This window comes from Acartia tonsa, chromosome 3 (assembly GCF_053477335.1).
Source record: "Acartia tonsa isolate MP-2025a chromosome 3, ASM5347733v1, whole genome shotgun sequence".
NCBI lineage: Eukaryota > Metazoa > Arthropoda > Copepoda > Calanoida > Acartiidae > Acartia > Acartia tonsa.
In genome coordinates this window covers 57,587,082-57,602,952 of record NC_137262.1, presented here as the reverse complement: position 1 = coordinate 57,602,952, position 15,871 = coordinate 57,587,082, and the positions used below count along the sequence as shown (strand labels likewise).

The 15,871-nt window shown below is 31.0% G+C and overlaps 1 protein-coding gene across 2 annotated transcripts in view; it reads right to left on the bottom strand.

Moving 5' to 3' along the window:
- Window positions 1-15,871, bottom strand: part of LOC145314651 (uncharacterized) — an 89,119-nt gene that overhangs the window by 48,153 nt on the left and 25,095 nt on the right. For both annotated transcript variants that reach the window (XM_080154659.1, XM_080154657.1), the window contains exons 4-7: window positions 12,465-12,513; window positions 11,849-11,919; window positions 4,488-4,536; window positions 3,516-3,583 (exon numbers count right to left, since the gene is read on the bottom strand). In XM_080154659.1, the coding sequence (XP_080010785.1) occupies window positions 3,516-3,583; window positions 4,488-4,536; window positions 11,849-11,919; window positions 12,465-12,513 (237 nt within the window). The remainder of the gene's footprint in view (window positions 1-3,515; window positions 3,584-4,487; window positions 4,537-11,848; window positions 11,920-12,464; window positions 12,514-15,871) is intronic.

Here is a 15,871-nt window from a genome sequence, read left to right as displayed (position 1 = left end):
ATGCGTCGTTTAGGATTAATTACGTGCTCTTTAATAGAGAAGGGGCTATAAAGTCATTCTTTAAGTCATAACTAGCGGCTTCGCCCCTAGGCTCTAGGGGCTTTGCCCCAAGAGGTAATTAAAATAAAAAATAAGTACCTCTGGTGCTGTGGCCACTAATTTCAAATTAATTTATTTTTTATAATAGCTTAAAACCACCACAAGACCAATAGATATATTCACTGAAGATAAGAATCCAATCGGTTCTGTGGTTACTGAGATCTTAAGGGACAGACATCGTTCTACTTTTTATTATAGATAAGGATCACACTATATTGTAGAATTTCTCATTCATGTATGCAGAACATAAACAGGTATATCGATTATATGGGTACATATGAGGCTTCAAACATCATGTAAACTGGCGATTGCATAAATGGTGGCGGAGTTATTGATGTTTACTCAAATTGATTATTAAATGGCTTTTCACGGTTTAAGTAAGTCCCCGCTGTAATTTATATTGAAATTTGAGCTTTAATTAAAATTTAATACCTCTTTTTATTGCATTAAATACACAAAATTTTATTATAAGGAAAAAAATTTGCTGAAACCTTATAATTTTAATTTTGATATGATTTTAGGAAACTCTAGCGGTAAAATTCACAACTGAAATAAACTCTAGCAATTTATCGCATATGTTTCCCCTTCCCATTTCCCCCTATATTTAGCCTTTCCGTAGATTTCCATCTAAGAGAAAGGGGTGACAATGGGCTGTTTATTACAATAGTCCCCAAAGTTTAATATTAAAGTTTTCTTATTTGTTGGCTTAACAACTTTGAGGACTTTTATTGAATTTAGATTTGTTGCTTCATTAAATTGAGTGTCTAAACGTTTCAACTAGCAATTGTAATCTACAGAATGAGTAATTTGTTTATCTTTATTGGGGATGTACATCAATCTATCGGTCATTGTCTTATCCCTTGAGATCCCTGAATGCATCTATCAATCAATCAGCTGTGACAAAATTAATACATTGAAATTTAAAAAATATAATAGAAATTGTTACAGTGTAATTAAACTAAAGTATCGTTTCTAAAGCTTTTCTGTGTTAAATGATTTCAGATACAGCACTAAGGGTAAAAGACCTTCTAGGCATCAAATATCACAATGGAGAATAAGAAAATGGTGGTTGCCCTTTTATACAGATTTGCTCACAAATTTTATTATAATTAACTTTTCACAGTACATGTAAAGACTTATTTTAATTGATATTTATAGTTGACCTTTCATTAAAGATTAATACCTTAATTTTTACATTTTATTTAACATTTATGTAATTAGGGTGATAAATTTGTTAAAACTTTATAATTTTGTGTTTAGCACAATTCTTAAAGAAACTCTAGCGGTAAAACTTACAACTAAAATATATCATAACAACTCATCCCATAGACCCCCCCCTTCCTTTCCCCATTGTTTCCCTATATTTCCACTTTTATTAGCTATCTATCTATCAATCGATCAGCTGTAACAAAATTAAATTATTCAAGTAGCTACTGGAATTCAAAAAAAAGCATAAATTGCTTAAGCGTCATTTTACTAATATATGATTTTAAAAAAATATAGTTCTGTAGACTAAAACGTATAAGAAAGGCAAGTAATAAGGTATTTCGAAGAAATACAAAACAAAAATACCCCATGGCAGCAATATTAAGCTAATATTATTTTTAAATGTATTTTTGTAGAAGGGGTACCCTCTCCTAAAATAGTATATAGTAGACACTTTTTTGACCTTAAAGAAGCTCCATAGAGAACCATATCGGTTTAGTGGTTAGAATGACCCATGTCCATACGAAAACTAAAACAAACATAATGTTTCTTTTACATAAGGATGTTTAATCTCTTGGTAAATTGTAACTGAGACAACCTTCCCTGAAAAATTGTTTGTGTTGACCCCGCCCCTAGTTCATTACGAGTGTAACTGCCGACAATTTATCAATTTGTGCACAGATGAAAATATAAGTAGCATTGATTCTTTATAAGTATGTCTTTCCAATTATCTTTTTTTTTCTCGCTCTCTCTCTCTCTTTTTCTCGCTCTTTCTCTCTCTCTAGTTGAGAGAGAGACAGACAGTGAAGGATAGACAGACATAGAGAATGAAATGCAGAAAGTCAGCCTAGAAGGCTTCAAAATTTAGAGTAGATAGTAATATAGAATACAAATGTAATTTTGTTGAGCTAGAAGCTTATAAATTTGAATCTAAAGGGTTTTCCACAATTTATGTAAATGTAAGCTGTACTTTATATTTATACTTGAGCTTTTATTCAAGTTTAATATTTCTATTTTAAAAATTATATTAGATGCATTATGAGCTTAGGATAAAAAGTTTTTTAACATAACAATTTTGTTTTTGGTATAATTTTAGGAAACTCTAGCGGTAAAACTTACAACTAAAATATATTCTTACAACTTATCCCATACAAATCTTCCTTTCTCGATCGTTTCCCGTATTTCCCCTTTCAGCAGCTAACTACCTATCAATCGATCATCTGTAACAAAATTAATATATTCAACTAGCAACTAGAATTATTTAAAAATAGAATAAAAGAATAATTAAGAGTCAATTTACTAATATGTGAAGTTCAATATATATTTTTGTACACTACAACGTGTGAAAACGGCAAGTCTGATAGTGTCAGGGTCTCTCGAAGGAATAGAAAAAACAAGGATAACAACATCCACAAAAGCGAAGCACTAAAACGATAGGACAAACAGACATTAACACTTGTATAGTGTCAAAACTAAATAATCAGAATATAAAATTATGAGGCGAAGCAAAATTGTAAGTAAATTTGTTGAAAAACTGCTTGATGGACATACCTACATTTTTAGGACTTGTTTATAGAGTTGCTTCGCTCATAATATTTTACTGTGTTGTCCCAGGAATCAATATACAAAAAAATCTGATCAAACGGATAATTAGATCACATAAAAATATGTTGTTAAACATGTAGAAAATTCAACATGTTTAACAGACAGAGAGAGAGACAGACAGACAGAGAGAGAGACAGACATACAGAGAGAGAGACAGAGAGAGAGACAGAGAGAGAAAGTCAGACAGACAGACTTAGAGAGTGATAGACAGAGAAACAGAGAGACAGAGAGAGACAGACAGACAGACAGACAGAGAGACATACAGAGTGATAGACAAGGAGACACACAGAGAGACAGATAGACAGACAGACAGACAGAGACGGAGAGAGTAAGATAGACAGACATAGAGAGTGAGAGACAAACAGACTTAGAGAGAGATAGACAGAGAGAGAGAGAGAGACAGACAGAGAGAAAGACAGATATAGAGAGAGTTAGACAGACAGACATAGAGAGTAAGAGACAGAGAGAAACAATTACCACCTTTTTCTTTTAATAATCTATGACAGGTGTACGGCCTAACCTTATATATAGAGTAGCTATGCTTCTAAAACATAGACATACAGACATACATACCCTTGAAGAGTAGTTACGCTACTAATATTTACCTAATCGCGGACCAATTTTCTCTTTGAATAATTCCGCTGCCAATTCTTAGAAGGTCTTCTCTTACACTCTATAAAAAAAGAGAATTAATAAGGAAAATAGTAGGGTTGGGCCGGATATCCGGCCATTTTCAATATCCGGATATCCGGCTGATTTATAATGCCGGGTAGCCGGTTTTCCGGCCGGATTTTCAGTAATTTGCCGGATATCGGGCCATTATTAATATCTGGCCGGATACCGGATATCTGGCATTAGAAATCAGCCGGATATCCGGTATTCGGCCCATCCCTAGAAAATAGACTGATTGACGTTACTTGTAGACACAATTTTTAGCCGTCTATATCAAATAGCAACCTAAAAATTAACTAAGTTAAGGAGATCAAGGAAGTCCATAGGGAGGGGGATTGGAGTATTACAAAAAAAAACTTCCCTTAAAATAGTTCACATTAGGCCTTTAAAAATGTAAAAAAAAATTTACTGTCCTTTCGTGTAAAACCGTTCAAACCATTAAACTTATAGAAATTATTTTCAGTAACTTACAAGCTAAATAAGTAGACATCCATATAGAGCACCTTTTCCCTCTAAAATGACGGACGTACAAAAAAAACCCACTGTTTTAGAGGTCTCAAGGACCGCACAAATAAGGAGAAATCGTTATTAGTGGAAGGGTGTAAAAAATTCACGAAAAAAATGGATCATGGAAAGAAAACGAATTAGCGGGCATCGTCGTATTTTTACAGTAGCTTTTTATATGTTTTAGGTTAGATAAATGTTAATGATTGCCCCGCAGGGTTAGGAAATTGTCCCCGCACTGTTAGAGCCCCCCCGCAGGGACTAGAAAAATAGGAGAAAAGCTACTTTGAAAATAAGACGAAACCCCTCACTTTGTTTTCTTTCCATGATCCCACAATTTTATTTAGACAGACACACGAAAATACAGTTCACTACTTTGACATTTGACATTTCAAATTTACCTTTGCCATTGACTGTCGCAAATTGTCGCCAATCTGTTTTCTCAGCACCCTAAAATAATAGAAAAATAGTTATTTATTGTCAAAGGGCTTCAAATTTGGTTCTTCCTATTCATATGACGGATTTTAAAAATTACTTGAAATTAGGTTTATTGCTGCGCTTCTTATGGACGAAATTGTTTTTTGTTTCAGAGATTTTAAATGACATTTATAAAAAGCTTTTTATTGCCAATTAACAAGAATATTTTATTTTTGTTAATTTCTGAGAAAAAATACGTAAAATTAATTTGATTAACATAATTCATAGGAAATTAAAGAATTTTACATCCCCTAGTAGGCGTTTTATAGGTATATACTAAAATACACTGTGCGAAGTTAAGTATTTTTATAATTGTTAATTTGGCAATTTTAGAATTGTCTTATTGACTTCAAACTTTGCCTGATGATTCTTTAAACAATAAGGTATAAGTTTGAAAGGGTAGCAACTCTTTAAACTTTACGAAACAGTCCATTTTATAGATGTTGTACAGAGAGAGAAGGGACAATGGGCTGTTTAATGCACTAGTCCCTAATGTTTTAAAACAACGTTTTCATATTTCATGGAATTTTGATTAAATTGAGTGTTCGAACGTTTCAACCACTAATTTTCATCTACAGAAGGGGGTAATTTGGTGTATATCATTAGGGATATACAGTACATTTTATCGGCTATTGTCTTATACCTTTAGATCACTGGATACTATGACCTCCAGTTTTTACATGAATGGTGATCACTATAGCGATACAGAATATCATATTTAAACCAACAAAGTGCACTAAAATAATAAGTATCAAATAAAATTAAGAATTTTTTATAGTGTGTTTGAGTAAAAAATGGCAGTAATATTTTTTTACACCCATCTAACCCCAAAAATTAAGCTGTTTTTGGTCAAGATATATCAACAAGAAACTTTCTATTCATAGATTTATCTTTTGTCGAAAATAATTTATTTTGGACATTTTGGCTTCGAAAAAGATTAATGGATTAGAATTCAGCCATACTGAAAAATTATGTATAGCATCGTATTATATCCAGTTTTCTACGAATATAAAAATGTACAATTATAAGATTAAAACATTTTTTACATCTTACTTACTTTGTCCGTTCAATTTGATTTTTGTTTCATTAAAAAAATCCCTTTATGTATTTATGAATGTCTTCTTGATAAATGGTTTGATCCGTCTTTCTGTCTGTCCGTCCGTCCAACTGTTAGCAATTTAGCGATGATAACTAAATTTAAAACAAAATTAAAACACCTTTTACTCTCAGAGGAGCTTCAATGTAGTAAAAATGTTATTATAAGAAAAAGTGTTATCTTATCATACATAAAAAATATATATAGGTTTATTTTTGGATACGTAGCAACTCTTTCGGCATAGACGTCCAAGGGTTGGGGTAAAGGGGTGTTTATCCCCCTCAAACTTAAAACTCCTCATTTTCCCCCCCTCTCCTAAAAATTTTTAAACATAAATCTTTGAAACCCCTAATTTACCCTCCTGAAAATAAAAAGCTTTGACGTCTCCTTATTCCTCACTTACTAACTGACTGAAACAAAACTCAGACTTTCTAGAAAAATAGACGTTATATTTGTTTTTCTTATTTTCTTCCATCTCTTCCTTTCTCAGCTTTTCTCTCTTTCTTTTTCTCTCTTTATCTCTCTCTCTCTCTCTCTCTCTCTCTCTCTCTCTCTCTCTCTCCCCTCTCTCTCTCTCTCTCTCTCTCTCTCTTTCTCTTTTCTCTGTCTCCTTTTCTCTCTTTACATTTTTCTCCTTTTTCTCTTTTCCCTCTCTTTCACTCTGTTTAATCTATCCATCTCTCTATTTTACTATCCATCTTTTTATCCTTCTTTCTCTATCTCTTTCGTAATCTTATCTACAGTAAAAATGTTTTACAGTTTTAGTTTATCACTTCTGTAAAATTTTGAGAATACATCAAAATTTTTAGTATAAAGGGATATTGTAACCAAAGTTTTATACGTTTTGTTATTCGTTGACTTATAACAACTTTGGGTACTTTTATTAACTTTTTAAACTTTTGTGAAATTATTATTTGCAGATTTAAAAGTTTTAGCGGGCGCATAGAAACATCCCCCAAAACACACCCCTATGAAAAGGTTATGATTAAAATCTGACCATGGGCATAGTTCTTTACCAGTATGGCTTCGAAACCTATTAATATCCAGTGGATTAGAACAGGTTATTAGCCACACTGAAAAATCAAGCATCATAACGTATCAAAGACATTAATAAAAATCATAACATTAATACCAGTTTTGTTGGCCAATGCATTCGGCCCTTCGGGAAAACCAAACCAAAGAAGTAATCATGTAATTTTTCTTTTTATCCGCGGAATGCTGTCTATAATACGATACGATAGATAACTATTATTGAAATTCCCTTGGTCAATTAATAGGACATTACCAGATTAACCTCCTCTATTTCGTCAGATTTAATATTAGTAGCGAAGCTACTTTTTATAACTGACTTTAATAAGCCTTGATGGAGCAACTAAATCTCCCACCCCCCCCCCTCCCCCCCCTCCAAAAAAAACCCTACAAATTCTTGTTAAAAAGGCAGGTTCGGGGGGTGGTGGAAATTACACTCCTTGAATTTAAAGGGAATCATTTAGAATTTAAATCTTGATAAAAAGCACGGCTTATGAATAATAAACTTTCAATACAATATTAAAACATAAACAATTTATATAATAGATAGGAAAACTGTGTTGCTATGTCAGATGCGTGATATTATATTTAATAAAAGAAAAATGCCTTGATTTATAAAAAGGTGTTACTTTGTACATTTAAGACTTGCAGACAAAGTTCGTGCAATAAAAAAAGTTTAAGAAAGAGTACAAGTGTGTTTATTATAGTTTATTTTATCCTTATATAAAAGTAACAGGAAGTATAACTGTGTCTGTCCTTCAAGATCTCAATAACCACTGAACCGATATGGTTCTCCTTTGCATTGAAGCTTCTTATAGGTCCAGGGAAGGTTTATAGCTATTTTAGTGGATGGTACCCAACTTATCCAAAAAGGAATTAAGAGCCCCTAGAGGCCTTCTGGGGCATAGCCGCTAGTTTATTCATAAATTTCCTTATTATATACATGCCAATGAAAAAGAATACATTTAAAATGAAAGTGTTTAAATCTTAATTTGTATCTTGAAAAATTGCTTTTTTATCTATGACTATAGTAGTGATCAAAGTATATTCAACTAGAAGTAGAAAAGTTATACAATAGCACTTTTTATCTATGACTATAGTAATGTTCAAAGTATTTGTAACTTAAAGTTATACAATATCACTTTTTATCTATGATTATAGTAATGTTTAAAGTATATTTAACTTGAAGTAGAAAAGTTATACAATAGCACTTTTTATCAATGACTATAGTAATGTTCAAAGTATTTGTAAGTCAAAGTAGAAAAGTAATACAATAGCACTTTTATCAATGACTATAGTAATGTTCAAAGTATATTTAACTTGAAGTAGAAAAGTTAAAAAGCCTCAAAAGGGATCTAAAATGATAAGACAACAAAAGGATAAATTTATAAACATCCTCAATGATGATTAACAAACTATCCCTTATGTAAACAAATTAATGAACACTAGTTTGGAACCAACCATGCAACCAAAATTTAACAGAGGTGCAAAGATTTTTGGGCAACGAATAAGATAATTCAGTGTAAAATACATTTTCCTCTCCCTTACTGATTATTACAGAATTAGGGTGATTATTCAAGTTTCCTTCAAGAATATTGGTAGCATGTTATTGTTGTGTTACCTCTGTACAAAATTGACTTTGTTTCTTTTCTTTTAATGCATAAAAACTTATTATAAAAGTGGTGTGCGGTAGAGGTTTGACACCCCCCCCCCCCTCCTAAATTTGAATTAAAAGGGCTTTTATCCCCTTTTTTCACCCCCCAGGTTAATTGCTGTGCACGCTACTGATTTTATTTTTGAGCTAGTTAATAATTTTAATAACTTTCCAACTCAAGTTTAAAATACTTTGAAATAAACTACTAAAATTGTTGTCTATAAACCCATACACACCCAAAAAATAGATAAAGAAAAAAATGCCATTGGAGTGTTTTTGTAAAACTGCTAAAGGTAATTTTTAAAGGTAATTTTAAAAACTCTTAATTTAAAAGCTTGGAAGAATTAAATTCTTTTGAGCCGTCTTAAACCTTTTGATAAGAATTTTTGTTTGTAATATCTTATCATATTGAATAGAAACCAAGCCGTAAATTTAGCCCTAAAAAGGTGCTACTAGTTATTTATCGCATCGTATTATTGGCAGTTTTCCGTGGATATTGAAATTAAATTTATAAGATTTAAACCAGTCGGGGCCAGCAACCGGTTTTAATCTTTTTATTTCTATTTCAATATTAGTGGAACATTGTCTGTAATACGCTGCTATACAAGATTTTTCCTTATGGCTCCAATCCAGTGGATACTAATCGGTTTCTAAGCCATGCTAGAAAAGGAATTCAAATTTTCATCACGTTCTTCATATTTAGAAATTCTAAGAAAAAAAAGTAAAATAAAATATTTGTAGTAACTTTTTCTTTGACCAATCATGTTTGGAAATTTAACACAGCCAAGTAGCAGAAAACAATTTAAAGGCATACGAATAAGGTCATTGAAAAAGGGAGGTAGTTATTTGTATATAAATCTATACTACACATTTTCTATGAAATTGAAATAAAAATCATAAAATTAATAAAAGTTTTGTTAGCCCGTGTTTTTGGCCCCCTTGGGGCTTTCAAAACTTGTTTTAACCTTACAATTTTCATTTCTGCGGAAAACTGTGTATAGCTATTATCTATTTGTTTTCAAAATGCTTTTCCTGAGAATGAATTCAGAGAACAATTTTAGAATTTTTAACTTTGACATTAATCTTTTTTAATACAGTTATTTATGTCTAAGAATTTACAGAACGCAGCTACGCATTAATGATTATGTTCGTACGTCTTTATGAATTTTATTTTTTGTTGTATCTTTCTTAATCTCTTTCTCTCTCTCACTCACTTTTTCTCTTTTTTTTTCTCTTTTTCTTTCTCTTTTTCTTTCTCTTTCTCTTTGTCTCACTTTCTCTCTCTCTCTCTCTCTCCCTCTCTCTCTCTCTCTCTCTCTCTCTCTCTCTCTCTCTCTCTCTCTCTCTCTCTCTCCATCTCTCTCTCTCTCTCTCTCTCTCTCTCTCTCTCTCTCTCTCTCTCCATCTCTCTCTCTCTCTCTCTCTCTCTCTCTCTCTCTCTCCTTCCCTCTCTCTCTTTTGCAATCACTCTTTTTCAATTTCTATCTCTCTCTCTCTCTCTCCCTCTCTATCTCTTTTCATTTATTAGGTATAAATTTTAGCTTTAATAGACATTAACATCTTAATTTATTCACGAAAGTCTATTTTGAAAACCTAAAAAGTAGTAATTTTAAATAAATCATAAAGTAATAACAGTAAAAGTTGAACTGTTTATTACCATTTCTTTTCTCTGCATTTTAATTTTTATATTTTTAATGGGGTATTTAAATCATGCCACTATTCTAGGCCCTTTCGGCCATTTAAAACGTGAAGAAAATGATATTTAAATTAGCTAAAAGTGTATCGACTTCTTTAATAGTTATAACGCATCGTATTATATACAGCTTTAAGCGGATATTAAAATTAAACATTATGTGAATAAAACCTGTTTATTTAGCCCAGAGGGGCCGAAGGCCTGGGATAACAAAACTGGTATCAATTTTATGATTCTAATTTTTATATTCGTGGAAAATTGTTTGTAATACTATAATATTTATGATTTTTCAGTGTGGCTCAGAACCCGATCTAATCCAGCAGATATTTTCAAGCCATACTGGAATAGTTAATTATCGCAACGTATTATAAACAGCTTTCCACAAAAATGAAATGTACAATTTTAAGATTAATAGAGTTTTTTTAGCACCGAGATGACGATTCCCTTATCTTTTTTACTACAAATAAGAGAAAGTATTAAATTTCTTTAAATATTAATATATATTTAACATTTAAAAAAGATGCCGCGATTTTCAGATTTTTTAGGAAAGCGAGATTAACTGATAATTCAACCAATTTGGAATTTTAATATTTGGAAAAAAGCGAGGCTACTCTGTTTGACCGTTTGGCCGTAGGATGAATGAACATTCTACAAAAAGGAAGGAGGAGACATTGGACTCACAATTACACTGGTGCCCAAAGTATTATAAAAGGTTCTCTCAATGGTTCGATCAAAAAACTTTGGGAACTTTTATCAAATATTGATGGGGTTGTCAAATATTTTGAATCAACAGAGGAAACACTTCATTTATCGTCCATTGTCTATCCCTTAAGCTACCTGGTTGGAATAACTACTAATTATCTAAAATTATCAGGGATCTAAAGGTATAAGACAATGGCCGATAAGTAGATATACATCCCCAATGATAATACACAAAATCACCCCTTCTGTAGATTACAATTGGTTTGGTCAATATAGTTAATGATCAAAAATAAATATAAGTCCCCAAAGTTATTTAGCCAACGAATAATAAAATTTGGGTATTAGCGCAATAAACAGCCCAATGTCCACTTTCTTCCTAGTATAAACAAATTAACTGTTTTTTTGTCTAATATCACACATTGTATATTTTTTTTATTATTGTCAAAGCTTGACCATACAACATCTTTAAACAAATCAAATTAAAATAAATTTGATTTGCTGTTAGACTATTGTAGATAATCATCCTTGTTAAATCTTTTTTTATTATTTGATATTTTCCGCGGGTTTTAACCCAAAGAATAGGGATAGATTATTTTTACTAGGTCTTGTGTACATATATACTAAATATATCCTGCGGTTAGCGAGATCTTAAGGTACAAACACACACAAAGACAGAAAGACATCCAGTTCCTTTGATATAAAGATATGAAATTTAAAAAAAAAATTGACAAAATATAAATGCCTATATTAAATCCTCTAAAAAGATGGGCAGTAACCTACTGAATTTATTATAAATTTATCATTTATAAAAGGAGAGTACAAACGTTTTTTTATATCTTAAATACATTTTTAAAATCAGCATTTCTACCTAAACTTGACGGTTTAGCGGTTACAGAGATTCTTTGGTACAGACAGACAGACAGACACAGATAACTTTTACTTTTATATAAGGATAAATTTGCTTTAAAAATCCAAAAGGACAGTCTTTTAAGAATTGATAAATAATTGTTTACACACCTGAGGCAGATAGCATCTGAAATAAAGTGACGATGCTTCCTACTAACCTGAGGCAGATAGCATCTGATATAAAGTGACGATGCTTCCTACTAACCTGAGGCAGATAGCATCTGATATAAAGTGACGATGCTTCCGTAATACAGATATCACAGAACTCAGATACACCTAGAATAATCGATTATATATTTACTTGGATATTGCACCAGATTTTCACGTACTCTAATAAAGTGATACTCATAGCTGGCTAAAATAATGATACTTCCCTCCACCGTATTCGCTCCATTTCAGCCCCCCCCCCCCCTACGGGATGAACGAATTGACAAAAAAATTGGTTCATATTGAATTAACCTAAACTTAGCCCTTGTTAATATATCCACGTATTATATATCCATTCCAGTAGTTGATACAGATATTTCAGACATTTATAATAGCGAAGCTACTTAATACTTTCTCCTCCCGGGCGTTTGTTCGTAACGCTATGATATATGATTTACTCGGCTACTATTTCAGAAAGAAAGATGATTTTATGTGATACTCCTTCCAAATTTGCAGCATTTTGCACACAACCTACGTCAAAAAAATAAATGTCGGGGGTATATAATGGTTCAAAAATAGGTCTAAGTGAAGTGACTTATCTATAAATTGATGAGCATTGAACAAACATAAACCTCTTAGTTATAGAGTAGCTGCACTTCTTAAAATGTTGTTACCTGTGAAGCTAGCATCTCCAACTTCTGGGGCTGAAACTTTACTGGCCTGTTAAGTTAAAACATTATTTACATCAGATTTTTTTAGTTTTTACATTTTTTATCCCTAGTTTTCACAGTTTTGTGATTAAGCACCTAAAATATTTTTGTATCATTCAAAATGTGTTATTTTACAATATAGAAACAACACGAATTGTTAAATTTAGTTGTAAGATACTTTAAAGGGTTTTTGTTCCAATTATGCAAAATTTTATGCCAATTAGCCTGGATTTACAGTGTAATTTTATCTCATTTCATCATATATAAGTGGGGTAATATGCATTAGTAAGCAAGTAACTTTGAAGGGTTATTTGGTAAACAAAAAAAATACAGATTTTTTTTGTGAAAATTCTTCTAACAAATTAGCATCTAGTCTTTTTTAAGATAGGCTATTTATGAGTTTAGCCTTGCTTATAATTTTCTTCTAATGGGTTTAATGAAATCTAATCTTAAAATAGCATAGTTTGAGATGGGCTATTTTTGAGTATGGCCATTATTACATGGTTTTAGAAAGTTGTATTTTTTAAAGCGCAATTTTTATATATCATTGTCATGTATGTTTACAAGAGTAAACTAAAATAGTTTTGTCAATTTCTATGAAGTCTGATTTTATAGTGGGCAATATTTGAGTATAGTCATTATTAAATGATTTAGAGGCATATTTTATGAAGTGCAGTTTTTGAGTATATTAATATCATGTATGTTAACAAGAGTAAACTAAAATGAGTCTTGTCAGTTTGAATAAGGTCTAATTTTATAATGGCAATATTTGAGAAAAGCCTTTATTACATGATTTTAGAGAGGCATATTTTATGAAGAGCAATTTTTGAGTATATATATGTCATGTATGTTAACAAGAGTAAATTAAAATGAGTCTTGTCAGTTTGGATAAGATCGAACCATAGAATAATATTTTTATATTGGCTATTTTTGAGTATAACCTTTATTAAGAAAGGCAAATTTTATGGAGTGCAATTTTTGAGTATATTTATGTTATGTATGTTAACAAGAGTAAACTAAAATGAGTCTTGTCAGTTTGATTAAGATCGAACCATAGAACAATATTTTTATATTGGCTATTTTTGAGTATAACCTTTTATAAGGAAGGCAAATTTTATGGAGTGCAATTTTTGAGTATATTTATGTCATGTATGTTAACAAGAGTAAACTAAAATGAGTCTTGTCATTTTGATTAAGATCGAACAATAGAATAATATTTTTATATTGGCTATTTTTGAGTATAACCTTTTTTAAGGATGGCAAATTTTATGTGGTGCAATTTTTGAGTATATATATGTCATGTATGTTAACAAGAGTAAACTAAAATGAGTCTTGTCAGTTTGATTACACACTAACACACAATTTAAAATGTTCCCACAAACCTGCTAGAAATTGTGCTGATGTTTTATCAACATAATAAATTTAAGTTCCTTAATCAAGTACGAGGGGATGGAATGGAATAAATGGAGTGGATGTGGAGTACTGATATTTAGCCAGCTGCAAGTATAATTTTATGAGATTACATGAAAATCTGGTGCAACATCCATGTAATGATACATCAATTATTTAGACAATAGGCATAATGTTTTAATTATAATTAAATTTCAATTAATTAAATTTAATTAATAATTTTGCCTAACAACCTAATCTAAAATATAAAAAGCTAAATTAAAAATTAAATTTATTGTTAGAACATTTATGAAGCATTTTAAAAGCATTTTTTCCTTCTAAATTTTTATTTTCCACCAAAAATGCAATAAACATAGGTGGCTTTTTAGTAACACAGCTACTTTTTTACTAGTCTGTAGGTCCGACTGTACATATTTTTTAATTCACTGAATCTTCTATTTTAGCTCGTTGTTTTTATTGAATTTAATTGTCCTTTTCTGATATGCTAATGTAATAGATAAAAACAGTGACGTGCAGAGGATTTTGTCAGGGCGGTGCGCGAAGCGCACACGAAAACATTGACACACCCCTTAAACCAAACTCTAGGGGGTGTCCAATCACTTACTCAAAAGCAATTCACTCTCTGAATTGTTAAATTGACGACCGCAGCTATGAAATTTTTATTCACACCCCATTAATTTATTATGCTAGCCACGACCACTTATAATCAAAGTCATATAGTCGATATGAAACCTTGAAATTGTACATGAATATGATGACGACAGCTTTGATACGGTTTTATTTTTGGTTTGTTAGACATTAGACATTAGACATGAAAATGCGCTCCTACAAATATTTTAATATTAACATAAGATTAAAGTATAAATGATTTTTTTGCAAATATCATTATCTTAAATTATCATAATAAAGTGACTAGCAAATAAGTTTTATTTTTTTTTAAGGAGAATTAACTTCCCCACCCCTTACATACCATCTCACCCTCCTAATATAGATAAAAAACCTACCTATAGATTATTTTCAAAAATATTTTTCCTGTTAACCTCCAAAAAAAACTTATTTTGATAATATCTTTCACTTAGAGTTGGTAAAACAATGATTTTTCATGAATTTCGAAAATGTTTAAATAGAATTTATAAGATTTAAAAATTGTTTTAAGTTTATGATTGTAATAAAAAGTAAGGTTTGTTTTAGTGGTGAGTAGGTTTTAAGCTATTAAACCCATTGTATGTTGAAATTATTTAAAACTCCTTTAACGCATCACATGAAGGTATCGTAAATAAGAATAAATAGAAAATAATTTATTTTATACATTTTATGTTTTAAGATTAATAAAATCATATTAAAAATTAGAAATTATATGATTCAAATCGATTTAGTATCTTGAAGATTTCTCTCTTTTTTATTTATTTATCTCTCTCTCTCTCTCTGTCTCTCTCTCTCTGTCTCTTTGTCTCTCTCTGTCTCTCTCTCTCTCTCTGTCTCTCTCTCTCTGTCTCTGTCTCTCTCTTTCTCTCTCTCTTTCTCTCTCATTCTCTCTTTCAAAACTAATAAATTTCCAATCCACAAAAGCATGATACCTAATACACGATAAGTCAACCCACAATATAGTTAATTTTCATTTTAGCTCTACCATTTCAAGCGTAGAAAAACCTTTTTTTGATAATAATGGATATATTATTACTTGGATCTTACAACAGATTTTCAGAAACATACAGCGGGCTAAAATAACGATCCACCCCTTCCCCACTTAATGAATGAACTGATCAACAAATAATTAGCAAGCTTAATTGACGACAATTTTTCCTTCGATATATCATTGTAAAATCAACATTTTAACGCTGAATGAAATGGACAAATTTCTTCCCTCTTATACCAAAATATGTACACTATCTAACTAATAATGTGATGGGATTGTTCCATATATTTTTGTATCATTCTCTTTTTGTTTTGTTTTCATAGTA